Source organism: Odocoileus virginianus, chromosome 19 (genome assembly GCF_023699985.2).
Source record: "Odocoileus virginianus isolate 20LAN1187 ecotype Illinois chromosome 19, Ovbor_1.2, whole genome shotgun sequence".
In the NCBI taxonomy this organism is placed as follows: domain Eukaryota; kingdom Metazoa; phylum Chordata; class Mammalia; order Artiodactyla; family Cervidae; genus Odocoileus; species Odocoileus virginianus.
Window position 1 is genome coordinate 24246884 of NC_069692.1, and position 21826 is coordinate 24268709.

The 21826-nt window shown below is 37.9% G+C and overlaps 1 protein-coding gene across 2 annotated transcripts in view; it reads right to left on the reverse strand.

The window, feature by feature from the left end:
* FIG4 (FIG4 phosphoinositide 5-phosphatase) overlaps positions 1 to 21826 on the reverse strand; it is a 167454-nt gene that overhangs the window by 97472 nt on the left and 48156 nt on the right. For both annotated transcript variants that reach the window (XM_070449973.1, XM_070449974.1), the window contains 5 exons: positions 16061 to 16217; positions 14331 to 14381; positions 6843 to 6991; positions 3518 to 3646; positions 958 to 1058 (listed from right to left, as the gene is read on the reverse strand). In XM_070449973.1, coding sequence (XP_070306074.1) covers positions 958 to 1058; positions 3518 to 3646; positions 6843 to 6991; positions 14331 to 14381; positions 16061 to 16217 — 587 coding nt within the window. The remainder of the gene's footprint in view (positions 1 to 957; positions 1059 to 3517; positions 3647 to 6842; positions 6992 to 14330; positions 14382 to 16060; positions 16218 to 21826) is intronic.

The window sequence follows — 21826 nt, forward strand, 5'->3', positions numbered from 1 at the left end:
CTGTGGTTATCTGGTTCATTAAGACCTCTTTTGTATAATTCTGTGTATTCTTGCCACCTCTTAATATCTTTTGCTTCTGTTAGGTCCATACCGTTTCTGTCCTTTACTGGGCCTGTCTTTGCATGAAATGCTCCCTTGGTCTCTCTAATTTTCTTGAAGAGATCTCTAGTTTTTTCCATTCTATTGTTTTCCTCTATTTCTTTACATCGTTCACTTATGAAGGCTTTCTTATTTCTCCTTGCTATTCTCTGTAACTCTGCATTCAGATGGGTATATCTTTTTTTCTTAAAGCAACAGTTATAACTATGTTCATTGTTGATATGATTTTAAGAACGAATGTTGCTATATTAAGGCAGGATCAAAACCCAATGTCTTGCTCAGTCTATCTACTCGATTACACATCTGTGTAAGGCTCCAGTTGTCTGTTGCAGAAAGAGACAAAACACTCAAAGCAGGCTATATGACCAAAGGTAGAACAGATGAATATATATATATATATATGTTTTTTCCTAGGGATGAGCAGAGTCTGTCTTGAGCCAAACTGAAGCAGAGGGAAGTGGGTAAAGGGTTTCCAGGCCTTGTTCTACTCAGTTTTCTCATCAAGGATGCTTTTCTAAAGAGCGCTCCCTTCCATTTATTCTTTGGCTGGAGGTGCTTTGCTATTTTAGTCTCTCCACTAAATATGTACCGCATTTTTAAATCTATTACAGAAATGGCTCATCCTCCAAAACATTAGACATTTCATAACTCCCTAAGGCATTGCATAACACTAAGATAGCTGACTTTTCAGAACATCTGTACATTAGTCATATTCCTCACAAGTTTCAGAGACTCTAGAGAATTCATTATTCTCTTGATAATGTCCCAAACTAAGAAATTCCACTTTCTAAAATTCCACTTTGCTTTATCTGTCACCAGAGCTGAAATAAAAATTTAAATTGCCAGGAGCAATCTTACCTCACAGTTTGCACCTCTTTTGAGAAAACGGGTCCCAGCGAACTTACTGGATCTTCTAGCTATTAAAGTGACATACACAGGTCGTCCATAGATCAACAGCTCTTAGAAATCTAGTTAAAGTTGTTTAGCATTCATGACTGTCACACTCAACCAAGAGAATCATTCTACCTTAAATGTATTTTGTCTAGTAGGTTAAAGAACACCAAAAAGCTCCACCCAAGAAATGGAACAGCACTGGGTCTAACTGCTCTTTCAAAGTATGCAGATATTAAGGCAAAACTGAACCTCACTAAAGAGTGGTTTCCATGAATTTCAGAGGAAATGGTAACCAGATGTAGGGTCATTGGTCAAGGGAAGACCTGTGGTCCCTCCTTGCAGCCAGGTGAGAATGTAAAAGGTACAACTAATCCTTCTTTGTCTTCAGAGGCCATACACCTATCAAAGTGAGCACCTCTCCTTTAATAGGGTGTTTAAATTATGAAGCAATAGCTGATTCAGAGGGAATGGAGTTAGTGCAATACAGTGAGAGCACCCAAATTTGTCACCTAACTGCAAAACTGAACACTGGGAACTGTTTAACCAAAATAAAGTTTATTAATATTGTCACCTTAGTTAACTTTCTGAGCCTCAATTTCATCTTCTGTAAAATGGTGAAAGTGCAAAAAAAAATAAATAAATAAATAAAAGTAACCAATTTTATTAGGTGGTTGGGATGACTGGGTTAGGTAATGTGTGCCTGGCTTGTAGCAAATGTTCAATCAACAGCAATGACTGTTATCATCATATAGATTTCAGAATTCATTAAATGCTTGTTAACTGGGAGACTGGATTCATCATTTCAACTAATGAGCTTTAAAATTATAATCTATGGTGCTATTTACTACTTTAAAGAAACAACCATTTATTGTACTTAATACATACCAGGACCTGAGTTAGCTCTTGAGAAATAAAAGACAGTTTAGAATTACTTTTTAGAAACTGCCCTTAGAAACTGTAGCACCTTCTGTTTATAGAGTCCTTGGTGGTAGAAAGCATGTGTTTTTTTCAGGTTGATTCTACTTTTGGAAAAATATATAGTAATTTGGGGCCAAATCTCATTATTAGTGAATGATCAAGCAGATAATACCACTCACTGGTTGAAAATGAGTATAAGGTAACGAGCCATTTCATGTGTAACACATAAATCTCACCATCTTCATTCCAAAAGTCCTCTGCATCTTCATCTAGCCTCTTCTCACTCTCACTTGCCACAAAGGAGGCAGAACAGGTCCTCTCCAAGGCCAGCCTCTCCAAGTCTACCCTTTGACTCTCTGACCTCACTCCTGTCAATGTTCTGGTGCAAGAAAGCACATTATTGGTTAATCACATTCACCCACTCAGTGTTCTCAAAACAACCACTCCTTTAAAGTGTTCACTCTAGGTTTTTAACAAACCTAAGACACAAGGAAGAATGTCAACTAGAAAGCATGCTAGGTGTACAAATGTTCTTCAGGATCTCTAAAAGGGGCAGGAAAAAACTTAACACCACTTCTAAAAAGTAGACATTGCCTTCTTAAGGCTCATAAGAACACATTCAATATAGCTACAAATCAAATAAAATGACAAAAGATATTTATAAGATTGATTTACCAGCTTAACACCAAGCTCTATCCATGTCTATTTAATCTATTATGACTCTTCCCAATCCAGATCTTCATTACATTATGCCTGAACCACTGCAATCTTGTCCTAATGCATGTCCCTTGGTCTAGGGTGGATCAGATGGTAAAGAATCTACCAGCAATGCAGGAGACCCAGGTTTGTTCCCTGGGTTGGGAAGACACCTTGCAGGAGGAAATGGCAATCCACTCCAGTCTTGCCTGGAGAATTCCATGGACAGAGGAGCCTGGAGGGCTACAGTCCACAGGGTCACAAATAGTGGGACATAATGGAGTGACCAACACACTTTGAAAATGGTTACCCACCCAAGCTTCCTAAGTACTAATTTGCATGTTATCCTCTTGAAAAAAACTTTCAAAAATTCTAGCACCAAACCCAAAGTCCTTCATCTGACCACCAGAGTAATCTGGTGATTGGCAGTCTGACTCCCCCCAACCTATCTCCTCCCACTCCACTGCACTTCCCAGGCATTTTATACACAAACCACAAGTACACTCCCATGAACTTTTTCATCTCTGCACTCATGATGCTTCTCCAACCCACAGTCTCACTGCCGAGGCCTGCTTCTTGATCAAGTCAAGCCAAGTTCAACTCTTCCTATGAGCCTGGCCCCATCCTCCCCTCCTGTTAGCGATTCTGCTCCTGCTCTTAGGTAAGAATGACACTTGCTACCTACAGCACTTTCTGGGCACAGAGCATTTTCTTCCTTGTTATTTACCTGTCTATAGACATAATAGATCTGCATTCCTCATTGTATTTCAACCACAAAGAATGCATAATTGTAATCTATCTGGTGGATGCACACATAATTGTAATGATCTTATAATTAATATATAGCTTTCTACAAATTGGTATAGCATAAATTTAATAATATGTATCTTAATGTTTAAAAAAAGGATACTTGACTGCCCACAGAATCCATGAATAATGTATAGCAGCCAGTCACGATGGACAGTATTTTTAATTATATCTAGAAGTTCGCCGTTCCACACATACTTCATGTAAGGCTCACTAGAGATCCCAAATACACCTGAAAAAATAAGAGTTGGTATCAGGAAAATAAGGAAGTTGGTTGACATTCAATTCATTTTTAAGCTCTTAAACTTTTTTTTTTTTAATTTCAAAATGTCTGATAAATATCACTGCTGTTTTCAGTGGATAGAACACATCTCATTGCCCAGAACACTGTGCTGATTCTGTACAAAGTTCAAGAAAAAACACATTTTCTGATCTGTGAGAGTTTTTAACCTAGAGAAAAGCAAACAACTGGGAAATTAAGGACACACGTACAAATACATGAATAAGGCTGACAGACAGCAGGAGCAGTAACTAGGAGCGTGGGTCTGGTGTCACAGTGCCTGGGTCCACATCTGAGCTCTGCCTCACCAGCAGGTGACAGGTGTGACCAAGAGAGTCACTTACTCTCAGCGTCCCGTTTGCCTACTTGGGCCCCTTTCATGGGACTGTTGTAAAGGCAAGTTGATAATGCACATGAAACGCTCAGAACAAGTCTCGTGTCTTACTCATAATTCCATAAGTGGTAGTTATTATTATATCAAGCTTTTTTGATATGACAAAATTAATTTCATCAGCATCATTTCAGGATATCCAAATAAATTTACTAAATATCAATAAGTTTTACAAAACTTATATAAAGTACAAAATAAGTATAAAATAATGGCTTAAAAGATTGTAACAGTTCTGCTTAGAGACAATCAATACTATTTTTCTTCTCAAAATATGTATGTTAAGTGTTTATATACACTACGACAAATACTGTTTGGTTTTACTTATAAAAAATAAGCCTTCTCTGCCCCTTCAATGACATTACATTGAGCATGAATAATGGATAGGAGTTCTGTCTTTGTCATTGACCAGCTCTGTGACCTTTGGCAAGTCACATAACATCTCAGAACCTCAATTTTCTAAACTGTAAAATGATGATACCACTCACCTCAGAGATATAATTCAGATTTTTAAAAAATATAATATATGCAAAGTGACTAACATGCTGCCTGACACATTAGAGACTTTTTTAAAAATGTATTATTTTCCTTTTCTACCTACCCAGACAACTTTTGCCTTCGCTTTCTCTTTTCCTATCAGTTTCCTCCTATATAGTAGGAGGATAATGCGTCCCTTTCCCACAGAAAAAATATCTATGTTCTAATCACCAGAACCCATGAGTAAGTTATGTCACGTGGCAGGGAGAAATTAAAGCTGCAGATGGAATTAAGGTTGCTAACTAAGATGGGCGGACTATTCTGAATTGTTCAAGTGGGCCCACTCTAATCACATGGGCATTCTGAGTGAAAGAGGGAAACAGAAGTCAGAGTGTCAGAGTGATGTCTAGTGGGCAATCCTCAGCCAGCCATTGCTGGCTTTGAAGATGGAAAGGGTAAGGAAATGGCTTTTTCCTTAGGGTCTCAAGAAAGAAACGCAGCCTTACCAACACTCTAACTTTAGTCCACCAAGATCTCTTTTGGACTTTTGACTTCTCTAAGATAATAAATGTGTATAGTTTTAAGTCACTGAGTTTGTGGAAATTTCTTATGGCAGTCACAAAAACCTTATACACAGTTTATTCCTATCTATCAAGTAGAACTGTTCGACCAATAGTAAAAAGTTAGGTAGCTTTTGGAGTCTTAATTTGGATCTCAGTACAGATATTCACATTCAAATGGGAGGTTACACACAGTGCATATTTACTAATGCTTCTAGCTTTTCTATTATTAAGCATAATATTTAGAAGAAATGATGTGACAAATATTCAGGTACACGTTATCTTACCCCCCACCTGCCTCAAGTGGCACAGATTACAATTCAGATGTACCATTCAGATGAACCACAGCAAATTTCTGTGATCGAGATGTTCTGGGGTAGGGAGGGTGCACAGGGTTTTGCTTTAGCTCAAGTGATAGTCAATCTAATAAACGAACAAGAGTAAAGGCAATTAACAGAGATGGCATTCAGTTGAAGTAAGTCTCAAGTCTTCTTAGAGTGGACCAGAACTTCTGGCAAAAGGCTAACAGAGCACAGCCTCTTCCTGAGTGTCCTGCAAGGACAAACCTTCTGGAACTTACCTTCGACCTCTGCACCCGCATCTTCATCACTGTCACAGAAGTGGCACTGAGGAAGGGACCCTAAGACACTACAGACTTTTTGTTTCCACAGTAAGGCCAATTCAGCTGAACTGTCTTAACTTTACATTTGAAGCAATTCCTTCACAACAGTCATTCTGGCAATGTCTCTGGCCTTAGAGTGCTAGACCAATCCCTAAATCTAGGGATAAAGATATCCATTCTGCTGTGTGGCTGGTTAGTCCCAGATCCCCAGGGTCACCCTAGACTAGTCACACACAGGTCCTGCAGTAACCCCACAACAGTCCTGACAGAAGCAGGGTGTGGGAGGGACAGGTGGTCAAGCTGAGACCAATCAAAGTCAGAACAGCCTCTGACCTCCTGCAAACGTTCCTCTGGACACTGGCCTTGTGATCTTAACCTCTAGGTCTTGGCCTCCTACTTAGCCTTTATTTATTTGAAAGCAGCATTATACCTACTGAGTAGTCTTTTATGAGGATTAGAGATGTGATACATAAATGTCTAGGCTGCAATAGGCAACCCAGGGTAACTTTTTTCTACAATTCAACTCGCACACAATTGGTCTCTATGAAGAAAAATAGGTGGTAGTGTGTATTCTTCAATATTTAAAAAGAAAATTCTCCAGCCCAAGGCTAAAGCTGAATGTACTCCATAAAAGGTGCATGAAATTTTGCTAGAAAACATCAGCATACAATTTTCTGGCTTGCCCACAAATGAAATCAGTTTGGTGATATATGATCTCTGGACTTCCCTCGTAGCTCAGGCAGTAAACAATCTGTCTGCAATGCAGGAGACCCAGGTTCAATTCCTGGGTCGGGAAGATCCCCTGGAGAAGGAAATGACAAGCCACTCAGGTATTCTTGCCTGGAGAATCCCATGGACAGAGGAGCCTGGCAGGCTACAAGTCCATGGGGTCACAAGAGTCAGGCACTACTTAGCGACTAAACCACCACCATGATCTCTATAAAAATGAATTCGTTACGTTCATATATCTGAAGCAACTTCATGAAAGGACAAAGAGCAAATAGGAGAGGAGAAATATGAAGGAAATGTGAGTAAATTTAATGAGATGCTGTTTCATAGATGTCACATTAACATATATTGGATGTGCTGAAAACCACCTACCATTTCCACCCTGTGTAATCAATCCTTCATCTTCAAAGATGTCGAAACTCTCCTGGCGAGTCTGGGTGGTTTCTGACTTTAACATCTCCAGGGGCATTCGCAAGACTGTGAGATTATATTGAAGCGAGTGGGACAAATCATAGCTGTAACTGAGAAGAGAAAGCTTAATAAGAATTAGAAAAGCAAAACATATTTCATAATCTTGGCTCCCAGAAGGAATTAAAACCTATGAACTGAATTAGTTAGCACCTAATTATGAACTAAATTAGTTAGCACCAACAACGGAGGCAATGTTGTTCAAATAAGCACCTCAAACATAGTAAATCATGAATATAATTGGAAATTTAAAAATCATTACATGACTTAGGCATTTGCATAACTAGAAATGCACAATAAAATGTTAGTAACCTACATTCATTGATTTGCATATGCACTTTGTGCTTCATACTGAAATTAATCTAACTTCATAGTCTTGTATAACAAAGTCACACTTTTATATGTATCTGAATGGACTATTAAAAATGCTATAATATCCACTCTAACAGTATTATACAAGGTCTGTACTCTAGTTTGCCTATGAATGAAAATAATTATATTAATTACTAATGGTGGCACCATAACTTATTTAGTAATAAGAATAAGCAAATAACACAAACCACTAGAGTGAAACATGTTTGAGAAGCATGTCATTAAAAAAATTATAACAGTCTGTGCAATAACATTTGCACAAAATCAGCAACTTTTATAAGTATCTTAAGCTATATATTTTTAGCAAAGAATTTCAGACAGTGTCTAGAATTTCTTAAATTATACAAATTTGAAAGTATTATGCTATAGTCATACTTTAAAATGGTTACAACTTCAGAGGTTCTCACACATTATTATTTCTTCTTTAGTTTATTAATATAATTTGAACTTGATTTTTATTTAATCTGTTAAATTTAAATGTATCACATTTGCTTCATAGAGCCATTAATTTTATTAGCATCTGATCTCAGAGAGATAAAAACTGTATTAAGAAGTTGGTTTCTCAATCCCATATACAAGAGCATAAAAAAATCTTAGGAATAAATTTAACCAAAGAAGTAAAAGATCTGTATACTGAAAATTATAAGATATGAATAAAATAAATAAGACACAAATAAATGGAAAGATATCCAGTGTTCACGGAGTGAGAGTCACTCAGTCGTGTCCAACTCTTTGTGACCCCATGGACTATATAGTCCATGGAATTCTCCAGGCCAGAACACTAGAGTGGGTAGCCTTTCCCTTCTCCGGGGGATCTTCCCAACCCAGGGATCGAACCGAGGTCTCCCGCATTGTAGACGGATTCTTTACTAGCTGAGCCACAAGAGAAACCCAGTGTTCATGAAACAGAAGAATTAATACTGTGTAAATGACCATGACATGATCCTCTACATAGAAAACCCTAAAGACTCTACCAGAAAATTACTAGAACTAATCAATGAATCTAGTAAAGTTGCAGGATACAAAATTAACACACAAAGAAATCCCTTGCAATCCTATACACTAACAATGAGAAAACAGAAAGAGAAATTAAGGAAATAATACCATTCACCATTGCAACAAAAAGAATAAAATACTTAGGAGTATATCTACCTCAAGAAACAAAAGACCTATACATAGAAAACTATAAAACACTGATGAAAGAAATCAAAGAGGACACAAACAGATGGAGAAAGATACCATGTTCATGGATTGGGAGAATCAATATTGTGAAAATGACAATACCACCCAAAGCAATCTATAGATTCAATGCAATCCCTATCAAGCTACCAACGGTATTCTTCACAGAACTAGAAAAAATAATCTCACAATGTGTATGGAAATACAAAAAACCTCGAATAGCCAAAGCAATCTTGAGAAAGAATGGAACTGGAGGAATCAACCTGCCTGACTTCAGGCTCTACTACAAAGCCACAGTCATCAAGACAGTATGGTACTGGCACAGAGACAGAAATATAGATCAATGGAACAGAATAGAAAGCCCAGAGAAAAATCCATGTACCTATGGACACCTTATCCTCAACAAAGGAGGCAAGAATATACAATGGAAAAAAAGGCAACGTCTTTAACAAGTGGTGCTGGGAAAACTGGTCAACCACTTGTAAAAGAATGAAACTAGAACACTGTCTAACACCATACACAAAAATAAACTCAAAATGGATTAAAGATCTAAATGTAAGACCAGAAACTATAAAACTCCTAGAGGAGAACATAGACAAAACACTCTCCGACATAAATCACAGCAGGATCCTCTATGACCCACATCCCAGAATATTGGAAATAAAAACAAAAATACACAAATGGGACCTAATTAAACTTAAAAGCATCTGCACAACAAAGGAAACTATAAGCAAGGTGAAAAGACAGCCCTCAGAATGGGAAAAAATAATAGCAAATGAAGCAACAGACGAAGGATTAATCTCAAAAATATACAAGTAACTCCTGCAGCTCAATTCCAGAAAAATAAATGACCCAATCAAAAAATGAGCCAAAGAACTAAACAGACATTTCTCCAAAGAAGACATACAGATGGCTAACAAACACATGAAAAGATGCTCAACATCACTCATTATCAGAGAAATGCAAATCAAAATCACGAGGTACCATTACACGCCAGTCAGAATGGCTGCTATCCAAAAGTCTACAAGCAATAAATGCTGGAGAGGGTGTGGAGAAAAGGGAACCCTCTTACACTGTTGGTGGGAATGCAAATTAGTACAGCCACTATGGAGAACAGTGTGGAGATATCTTAAAAAACTGGAAATAGAATTGTCATATGACCCAGCAATCCCACTCCTGGGCATACACACCAAGGAAACCACAACTGAAAGAGACACGTGTACCCCAATGTTCATCGCAGCACTGTTTATAATAGCCAGGACATGGAAGCAACTTAGATGCCCATCAGCAGACGAATGGATAAGGAAGCTGTGGTACATATACACCATGGAATATTACTCAGCCATTAAAAAGAATTCATTTGAATCAGTTCTAATGAGATGGATGAAACTGGAGCCCATTATACACAGTGAAGTAAGCCAGAAAGATAAACACCAATACAGTATACTAACACATATATATGGAATTTAGAAAGATGGTAATGATAACCCTATATGCAAGACAGAAAGAGAGACACAGATGTATAGAACAGACTTTTGAACTCTATGGGAGAAGGCGAGGGTGGGATGATCTGAGAGAATAGCATTGAAACATATATATTACCAAGTGTGAAACAGATCGCCAGTCCAGGTTGGATGCATGAGACAAGTGCTCAGGGCTGGTGCACTGGGAAGACCCAGAGGGGTGGGATGGGGAGGGAGGTGGGAGGAGGGGTTCAGGACGGGGAACACATGTAAATCCATGGTTGATTCATGTCAATGTATGGCAAAAACCACTACAATATTGTAAAGTAATTAGCCTCCAACTAATAAAAATAAATGAAAAAAAAATAGTGTGTAAATAACCATAATACCCAAAGCCACCTACAGATTCAATACAATCTGTATCAAAATTCCAATTACATTTTCCCCAGGAATAGAAAAAAACAACTCTAAAATTTGTATGGAACTACAGAAGACTCCTAATAGTCAAAGCAATCTTAAGAAAGAACAAAGCTGGAGGCGTCAAACTTCCTGATTTCAAACTTCATTACAAAGTTACAGCATCAAAACAGCATGTTACCCAGATAAAAAAGACACCCAGACCAATGGAACAGAACTGAGAGCCCTGAAATAAAACCACTCAGATACAGTCAACTAATACTTGACCAGGGAGCCAAAAAGACAAGTGGAGGAAGGATGGGCTTCCCCTTGGTGGCTCAGACAGTAAAGACTCTACCTGCAATACAATGCGGGAGACCCAGGTTTGATCCCTGGGTCGGAAAGATCCCCTGGAGAAGGGAATGGCCACCTGTTCCAGTATTCGTGCCTGGAGAATTCCATGAACAGTGTAGCCTGGCGGCCTACAGTCCACAAGGTCTCAAAGAGTTGGACACTACTGAGCGACTGACAACCATTTTCCCAAAAGACAAATGGAGAAAGGATAGTCTCTTCAATAAATGTGTTAGGAAAACTGGACAACCACATGCAGAAGAATGAAACTGGACCCCAGTCTTACACCACTCACAAAAATTCACTCAAAATGGATTAAAGACCTAAATGTAAGACCTGAAACTATAAACTAATAAAAGAAAACACAGGGAAAATCTCCTTGACATTGGTCTTCACAAATACTATTTTTGGACATGACACCAAAAGTGCAAGCAACAAAAGCAAAAACAAACAAATGAAACATCAAAATAAAAAGCTTTGCACAGAAAAAGAGTGAGTGAGCAAAATAAAAAGGTAACTTTTTGAATGGGAGAAGATACTTGCAAACCATCTGTTAATGGGTTGACAGCCAAAATACATAAAGAACTCATACAACTCAACAACAAACAAACAATCCAATTTTAAAATGGGCAAACGACTTGAATAGACATTTCCCCAAAGAAGACATACAAATGGCCAATAAATGCATGAAAAGATGCTCACCATCACATTGGGAAATGCAAATCAAGACAACAATGAGATACCATTTCACACCTATTAGAATGGCTATTATTAAAACAAGAAATGGCAGGGTTGGCAAGGATGTAGAGAAAAGAGCTCTTTGCACTGCTGGTGGGAACATAAATTGGTGCAGCCATTATGGAAAATAAAATAGCAGTTCCTAAAAAATTAAAAACAGAACTACCATTTGATCCAGAAATCCCATTTCTGGTTATATATCCAAAAGAAAAAAGATCCCCATCTCAAAGAGCTATCTGCACCCCCATGCCCACAGCAGAATTAATCAAAATACCCAGATGTGGCAACAGCCACAAATGAACAGATTAATAAATTAGCAAAGGAACAGATAAATAAAATGTAGGGTATATAAAAAAAAATGGTAGTTGCCAGTGGCTGGGGGAAATGGAGAACTATAGGTCAAAAAGTACAAACTCTTAGACAGAAGATAAATAAGATCTGGTTATCTAAGGTACAGCATGGTAACTGTAATTAACAATACTGAATTATATGCTTGAAATGTGTTAAGGGAGTAAATCACGTGTTATCAGTACACACACACAAAATCACAACTATGTCATGGGATGAAGATGTTAACTAACACTGGGGTAATCATTCTGCAATACATCCATGTATCTAATCATCACCTTGTACAACTTGAACTTACAGATGTCAGTAATTCTCAATAAAGCTGGGGGCGGGGTGAGAAACTTGGCCTTTAACAGTCAACTTTTCCTATTTAAAACAACTGATTTATCCTAGCTGAATCTGAAGAATGTAATATAACCTTTTTTAAAGTCTTTAACCTCATATTCTTTACTTATGGAATAAGTTGATAAGAACTCAGTATGAGAATGCAGAAGAACTTGAGAAACATGAAGGAGAAATCACTTCTAACAGTCAGCTCCACTGAGCTTCAGTAATACCTCAGAGAGACTATAAACAATTAAGCAATAACGGCTGAAAAGCAAATGATGGAGGCAAATACAATGGAAATATACTTTCTATAAACATTCGTGGAAGTGAAAATTATTTCTTTAGAAGCCCTTCACTATACTACTGCTAAAGTAATTAACTTTCTTCAGTTTCACATCAATGAAGACATACTCCACTCTACATAGTAGACATGTTTTTCTTTCATAAATAAATAAATGGTTAACTATATTAACAGTTTAAATATAAATTTACAATAATGCAAAGCACCCTAACAGTACATAATGCCAACAGCTACAACACTCTGGGTCCTCTGCTTAGTCCTATGACTCAAGTCCATTGATATATGCTATTTGTGTTCTACACTTTACTTTGGGCATTGTAAGGGACGGAATTTTCCGTGCATCACAAGAACTTGCCATCTACCTGGCCTACATATCGGTCGCTTCTGTGATGGTATAACACTCTCTCAGGGTGCTCCGCTATAATTTACTTGCTTATTTTTCAATTCACCATATTTGGGTTGTCCCTGCATTGGTTGGTTTGCTTGTTTGGGCCATGATAGAGAAGCTATCTGTAAAGCTAGTGCCTTTACAAACAGGCACTAATATTTTCCCTCCTGATTTATTTTCTTCAGATATATTTTCATACATACTTGATGCTACATTCCTCTCCAGGAAAATTATTAATTTACAATGCCAACAACAATATGTTGGTACTGCAACAGTTCTCCCTATTTTGAGTTTATTTTTACCTAATTTTCACTAGACTGTCAACTGAAAACTGTGAAATGGTTACAAAACTCTGTATATAAACTTTTTAACAATTTATTTATTTTAATTGGAGGATAATTACTTTACAATATGGCAATGGTTCTTGCCATACGTCAACATGAATCAACCACAGGTATACATGTGTCCCCCACAACCCTGAATCGCCCTCCCACCTCCCTGTATATAGACAATGCAGATTTAATTTTTGTAATTCAAAATTATAAATAAGCCATTACAGTGTATTGAGTAGAGATCCCTGCGCTATACAGTGAGGTTGATTAGTTGTCTATTTTATATAATAGTGTCTGCACGTCCATTCCAATCTCCCAATTTATGCCTCTGCTCACTTAACCTTAGCGACATTAAGTTTGTTTTCTGTATCTGTGACCAATTCTCTGTAATGGCCTATATGGGAAAAGAATCAAAAAAAACCAGAGTGGATGCATGTATCCCCCTTCCCCCATAGAGCTGACTCACACCGCCGTACAGCAGAAATTAACACAACACTGTAGATCAACTATACTCCAATAAAAACTTTAAAAAATGTGCAGAAATGGACATGATTTGCAATATTTGTTTTGTTAATGTTTTATAGTTTGGCCCTTAATTAATTCAACAACTGTGTGTTTATGTGTTAATCTCTAGATTTAGTATCTTGTGACATTTTCCATTTGGTGTGCTAGATGAAAATGTATATTTGAGAACTGGCAATAATTATTTTTAATAGAGTGCTTCTTGCCAGTCCTACAGGAGTAATTTAATTTCTTCAATCTTTAATTTGCTCTTCTGTAAAAAATAAAAGATCAGTGTATAATTTTAAATTATTATTGCCACTCTCATTTGAATAAAGGATGCAGGAATTTTAAAATTTCCTGTTTCAGAGATGATGATAATATTGAAAACTTCAGAAGTAAATATCTTCAAACTCAAAAAAAATTACAAAAGTATTTCTTTAAAATCATAATGAAAAGATGATTTTTTATAGTAAGAATAATTACCATTTAATTTATCCATTCAAAATTTCAAAAATTTGATTTTTTAAAAGAAGGAATACTTGTATTTATATTATTTCAGAGGAAAAGATTTGGCTATTTTTTAAAAAAAGAATAATCAAAGTACTACTGTGTCCTCTGATTCTGGTTTTACCCTGTAGGAAATAATATAAACATTTAAGAGACTGACAGGAGCAAAACTAAGCTCAAACTTACCTAAAGTAAAAATTGCTGGATAGGTCCACATTTTGGAATATTCGTAGATACCTTAAAAAAAAAATGATTACTATAGTTAACAATATGATGACTACAGTTACCACTGCTATGATATATATGAAAGCTAAGAGAATAGATCCTGAAAGTTCTCATCACAGGAAAAAAAATGTTCTTCTTTTTATTGTGTCTTTATGAGATGATGGATGCTAACTACACCTATTATGGTTATCATTTCACAATATACATAAGTCAAATCATTATGCTGAACACCTTAAACGTACACAGTGGTATATGTCAATTTTATCTCAATAAAACTGGGAAAAAATGACAGTAAACTACATAAGATATAATTTTTTTCAGTTAGTATAAGACAAAATTCAACTTTATCTGGTAAACTCTACTTACTCTTGTCTGAAACAAAATTGTTTTTTTACCCCACTTCCCAACATCAAAGATGGTGTCACAAAGTTCCGGAAAACCACTATCTAAGAAGGTTTTTTTTTTTTTCCTAAGAAGGTTTTAAGCAAGAAAACCACATCACCTTTAAATTCTGGTTCATGTTCTAGAACAACACTATAAAGGTACAAAGTGTAATTTTAATTACACTAAGCTGCTATCTTCCCTAAAAACTCATAAACATGCCTAACTTTGTTCCATTTTGAGTCTTTATAATATCAAACCAACTCTAGCATTTTCTCTATCAATTTATTATTTATTAACAGTCTTTCTCCATATGCCCAAGGTTCCAATAATTTCCCCAAAAAACTTTTTTAAGCTTTCAAACACATAGAAAAATTGGGGGGGAAATAGTATAATGAATAGCAGTATGTCCTTCACCTGAATTCACTGTTAAATATTTCTCCTTATACATATATACATTCTCTCTCTTTAAATACACAAGTACATTTTATTTTTCTAAACCATTTACAGTAAGCAGCAAACATGATGACAGTCCTAAATGTTATGTATCTTAATATTATGTATCTACTGTGAACGAGGACAATATCCTAAATAACCAGAATGTCACTAATACACTCAAAATTTAACACTGACCCAACACCCCCTAGTATACAGTTCACATAAAACCATTCCGGTAAAGTCCGTTACAGCTCTGTGCCTATGTGTGTGTTCCCATTGTGTACATATTTTAATCCAGGATCCAACAAATTCAAGTGCTGCACTTTGTCATGTTTATTCTAAAATCTAACTCTCCGGCTCTTCCTGTATTTCACGACACTGACATCCCTGAAGGGTCCGGGCCAGTTGTCTTACAGAAAGTCCCACATATGATCTGTCTGATTACTTTACTCGTGCTTAGATCCAATTTAAATATTTTTACTAAGAAAACTACACAGGCTACTGGTGTCCTTTCCACTGCTTCATATTAAGAGGCAAATAATGTCAGTTTTGTCTCATTATTGGTGATGCCAAGTTTGATCATTTGGTTAAATATGTTTGTCATTTTTTTCTCTTTGTTAATAATAAAAATATTCACGGGGTATTAATGAAGTACAGTATGTCAACAATAACCTCTCACCTAATAGTTTTAGCAGCCATTATTGATTCTTGCCCAAATCAATTATCATAATGCAGGGGCTTCAATAGCGCTTGAACAAAAGCTGCAGCATTCTGAGCCAGTATTTACATTTTAACATTTATAATCTATTGACTATGTTTTGCTTTTCAATTGGTCTACAGACACAAAAACAGCAGTTACCACCAGTACATACCTAGCTTCATCAGGATGACTAATCCGTACAGAATCATTGGGTATATAGATCATATTTGTATCTTCAATCTTATATATTGCATGACCTCCAATATCTGCCATCTTCCTCCTTTTGGTTATTAACACAATATAATAGCCTTCTAAAAACCTGACAAAACCTACACAACAACAACAACAACAGAAAGATAAATACATCTTCTAAACTTAGTAATGTTATCAGATACATATTTAAAAGGCAAAAAGACTTTGGCTTATTTCCTGCTTTATTATTTCTCTAATATATAGCCATACAAATTTTCAGCTGTTTTAGAATTATTCTCTAGAAATGTTTATCTCACTTAAAAATACTACTGTGAACAATTTGATTATAGGAAGACCGTATGTGTTAAGGTTCAGTAACACTAAATTCCCAACTACACACTAGTTACCATACAGTCTTGATTAAAAATGTTCTGGCTCCCAGAACTTTTGCTTTGGGAGTTAAAACTAATTTTCTTGGTGGTTGGGGGAAGGGAGAGGGGCACACGTCTGAACCAGCTATGTGAGGAGCTCAGCAGACCCTCTCCCTAGTGGCTGGTGAAAATTATAAAACCAAAACACTGACAGTTTCTGGAAATTCTCCTAATGGCATACAGCAAATGGAGAAACATTTATTTTAAAAAATCTACTAGATCTTGGAAAGACCAGCCAGTCTGTGGCATCCGAACCATAGCTTGCTTCCCTCCTACACCCTTCTCCCAATTCAGTGTGATGAGTGTCTACTCCCAGCAGGTGTCCCCAAAAAGACAGTACCCCCTCTTCGCTCCCCAGCTCTCAGTCTAGGGCCCTGGTTTCTGCTCAGGAGGTACAGGCCACCAGCGTTTCTCACCCCCTCAGCTCTGTGCTGCAAATTCTTTATTCCAGGCAAGCACATCTGAAACTGGGGGCTCCTTTTTTCTACCCGTTTCTTACTCATAGAGTGAGGCTCTACCCCAGCACAGATACTGGATCCCAGCACCCCAGCTCACTCACTGTGGGAGTCAGATACGGTCACACACGGTGACTTCCTACCAAAAACAACGGAGGCCGTAAGGCTGTGGGATAACTTATTCAAAGCACTGAAAGAAAAGCTCAACCAAGGATCTTCCATATACAGCCTAACATTTTTTCAAAACTAACACTCTTGTGTGCGTGTGTGGGCCTCCCACTTACACTTGCCCTCTTTCTCTCTCTCCGAGTGTTGCACTCTATAGTCTGAGCTAGGATCTTGGGGCTAAAAATTTTTGCTCTAGAATTGGCAAATATCCATAGTCTATGCTGTGTTAGTCTTAGTTGAGATTAGCAATTGAACATACTAATGTAAATGAGCCAAAATATTTAAGATAAAGATACCATAAGGATTTTAATGAACCACGTTACTGCTATTAAAACAATGAAAAAATACTTACATTCTGGACAGCCACAAAGCATATTTTTAAAAAATGTTCATCTGTGCTCCTCCCCACTAGAGGGAAGTGGCAACCCACTCCCCATAGGAGCCTGGTGGGCTACAGTCCACGGGGTCACAAAAAGTCAGATGTGACTGAGTGATGCATCTGGGCTACTTCCACTTGGAGACTAGCCCCAAATTCCCTGACTAAAGCTAAAGGACATAAAATAGGGAAAAAAGTTTAATGTCAATCTCATTAAAAGCAAGTTAGGAAGCAGTTATCCTTTAAGAAGGCCAAAACCTACGAAAGCAAGGGTCTTGAAGCAGCATAAACACCCAAAATGGGAATCTAATTGAGTTTAAGTAATAAATATTTCCAAGACAAATAAGTTTTCCTTTTGTTCTTGTTATGTAGTTTTTATATAAAGAAAAAATCTCTTTGTAATAATTTGCCCCAACCTGAATTCCAATTGAATTTTATGTTTTCAGTTCTAGACTATTTCATCCTACATATATATCCCTTTATATTTTTAATAAAGCAAATATACTGTATAAAAGAACACTCTCTACCAGCATTAAGTGCTTTTTGCATATTATGAGATTATTTTCTTTTTACTACCAATTGGAAATGTCACTCGTTTTTTTAAAAGGTTCACATCAAATACAGCCGACAGTTAAAAGGCTTCAGTCTGGCACAGACCTCTGTCAAAAGTCAGCCTCATCATCATTTTAACACATGAAAGACCAGGATGGGTTTTTTCATCTTCATTCTGTGCACTTCTGATCCCAGACCAACTTCCCCAAGTCCTTCCCAGGAGTCTAGACGACAGTCACCATGCAAAAGTGGCTTTTTTCTCCAAGTAGAGAAGGCTGTGTCGTTTGTGACGGACCCCAAGCAAAGTCCATAACCAGGGACAGTGAGAGGATGGGTGGTGTGGGGTTCCGGTGGCCGGAGAGCATCCCACAAGCTCACCAGCAGGGAAGAGGCAGCATCCTGCTGGGTCATCCTGTCAGCTGTCACTGTCTTCAGAGCCCCTCTGCACGCTGACAGAGAGGTGTCAAAAACCACAAGGGGCCACAGTGACACCCTAACACCAAACCTGTCATCCCCGCACGAGTCGAGGCCCACGTGCCACTGCCGTTTTCCCTTTCTCTTGGATCTGCAATCTAAGGGTGCTGCTTTAAAGAACAACCAAGCCCATCATTTAGTCTACTATGAAGACACTTACTCTACCACTTCCCTTCTACCTACTAGCAGCTTACAAGAGTGTCCTCTCACTGGTGACACAGGCAGAAAAAAGACATGTATCAAAAGGAGCTGGATGGTCAGAGTACCGAGAGTAGTGAGGACTACAGGCCTCCACCCGAATGTCTCAGGACCACATTAAAACCTGGGTGAGAGCGACTGACACTTTTCACTGTGACACAGTCTTGTAAACACTGCTGAGATCAACATAATAGTTCCATCACCCCAAAAACATTCCCTCAGGCTCCTTTGGTGTCCATCTACTCTTCCCACCCCCAGCACCTGGCAACCACTGATGGATTTTGTGACCCTGCAGATTCGCCTTCTGTAGTATGTCATAGAAATAGGCAGGAGCATAGAAACAAAAAAAAACTGGGTGAGCGAGGCTCATGACCTATCTGGTGGCCTCCCAAACCTCCTGGCTGTCAAACCACAGGGGAACAAGTCATAAGTGGGCACCACAGCTACGGCGCAGACTCAATCCATGTCTAGGGACCAGAGATGGTCCATAAGCTTTCAGTACCAGTCCGTGAAAAGAAACACAAACAAACTGAAAGGAAAGGGTTTAGGAACAACAGAGTTCATGATCAACGAACCTGTCTTGAACAGACAAGACTAGTTTGGATATTATGAACTTATGTGATGAGTCACATGTGGTCCAAGCTGATGACAAGTTATGCCCAGAAGGCTCTTGTGTTGGTCTTGACACATTTCTGGAAAAAAGACTGGTCCTTTACTATAGACGGTTGACAAGCATAGCTCTAGATTCTTATAGATTGTGAATTAAATTAACCATGGTAACCATTCAAAACAGTTCAGCAAAATTACTATTCAGAAATTGGGCATGCTGAAAAAATTGAGAGAAAATACTTCAGCCGCAGAACAGAAGACAATCATTCAAGTCCTTTCACACATGTATTATTCTGACAATCAGACTACGTATTTTTCCAAGGTAAATATTTTGTGTTTTGCTATTTCAGTTGCCCTTATTTTGTGTTTTGCTATTTTAGTAGCCCTCATCTGTCTAGCCAATACTAGACAAACCATAGCCTTTTATTAAGAGTCCTTATTTACTCTTCAAAGATTCTAAGCATGGTTGAATTAGAATAAATAAAGTGCATTTCCACGAAAGTAATAAATGCTTACTTAGTACATTACTGTGTCACTTTACCGGCAAGTCAGCCTTATAGTGACTTCACCATCCAAGGAGAGTCTCAAAGGGGCCTCAAATTGTGACAGAAATGTACCACAATATCTAAGAATGCCACCTAAGAGAAACATGGCGACACCTTCAGTCCTCATCCAAAGTTTATTAATAGCTATGTATAAAATGAGCATTTGTCTATAAACTTGGTAATCTGTGGATTAAAATTAAGCTATGGTTTTACAAGCTTAGTTATCAATATATTTAAAATGAGGCAAGGAATATTGCTAAAAGCAAATATGCCCAGAACAATGAAGAATGATGAAAGTACCATTAAAGTGCATGCATGCTAAGTCACTGCAGTCGTGTCCAACTCTTTGCAAGCCATGGGCTGCAGCCCATCAGGCTCCTCTGTACATGGGATTCTCCAGGCAAGAATACTGGAGTGGGTTGCCATGCCCTCCTCCAGGGGATCTTCCTGACCCAGGGATCAAACCCACATCTCTTATGTCCCCTACATTGGCAGGCGGGTTCTTTACCACTAGTGCCACCTTCGAAGCCCAGGAGAGCATCTAGAGGCCACTTAATGTAAAAAGCAAACTGCCCAATACAATTCTAAAACACCCAAGGGCAGCTATGTTAAAATATAGTTCAATGGGCTTCCCAGGTGGCATTAGTGGTAAAGAACCCGCCTGCCAATGCAGGAGACATAAGAGATGCGGCTTCGATCCCTGGGTGAGGAAGATCCCCTGGAGGAGAGCATGGCAACCCACTCCAGTATTCTTGCTTGGAGAATCCTATGGACAGAGGAGCCTGCCAGGCTACAGCACACAGGGTCACAAAGAGTCAGACAACTGACGTAACTTCGCACACACACCCACAACTGATCTTCAACTCATTATACTTAATTACCAAGGAAGGTTCAAGTTTGAATATTTAACTCTGGCTAATTAGGCATTCAATATTACATATACCTTAGGAAATTTACATTTTTCAAAAGTTGTAATAAAGTATTTAGCATTTAAATACTATAAATAAAATATAGCATTTAAAGAAATGAGTTTAACCTATTAAGTATCTAATTAAGCCTAATGTATTTAAGAGACTTTTTTATTTCTAGATTTTTTCTTTGATTAAGAGTTAAGTAACACTTAAAGTGGAATTTAACATATATGGAACATATGGAATTGAAACACAGGAACTCACCTGACACACACTAACATGCACACGTTATCCATTAAACGCTACCCATTAAACACTTATCCATTAAACATGAAACCTCAAGGGATTTGTCTAGACTAAGCAGAAGGTACACAGAAGGTGCCAGTCCTATGCAGAAGAAGCTAATCATACTGACCACTCTCGACCTTCCCTGGCAGCCACCTTAGACACAAAATGGACCTAAAGGGATTCCACATGAAGGACTATGAGAGCACATCTAGAAAAACAAACTTCAAACACAGCAGAATACGCATAATCAAAGTCTCAACAAGTACACATTCACCAAATAGAAAGTGCTAATCAGAAAAATGAACATCCGAATATGAAACTATATAGCACAGGTCAGTCCATATTAATTTTGTTAACATCTACAGACATCACTAAGTAAATATTACAGACAGTTCAGGTTTAAGAAGCAGAAAGATAATTTTGTGTTGGGGGGAAGAAAAAAAAGACTTGCAATATGGCCATGCCGACAGGGAAGCTGAGATACAACTGCGCTCTGCTTGACCTCCAAGGCCCCAGTTATCTGGCCTCACCAACCGCTTGCCAGCATTCCAGGACCCGTAGGCATCTTCATACCGATGCTTCTGCCGTCACCCCCCCCGGAGCTCTCTCCTCCCTTCCCGACATCCATCCAAAGCTTGCTTCTCCTCCAGGGTCCAGCCTGAGTCTTATCTTCTCCAGGAAATCTTTCCTGGCCACTCCAGGTCCAAGGAGTCTCTCTCTTATGTAATCTCCAGCATTT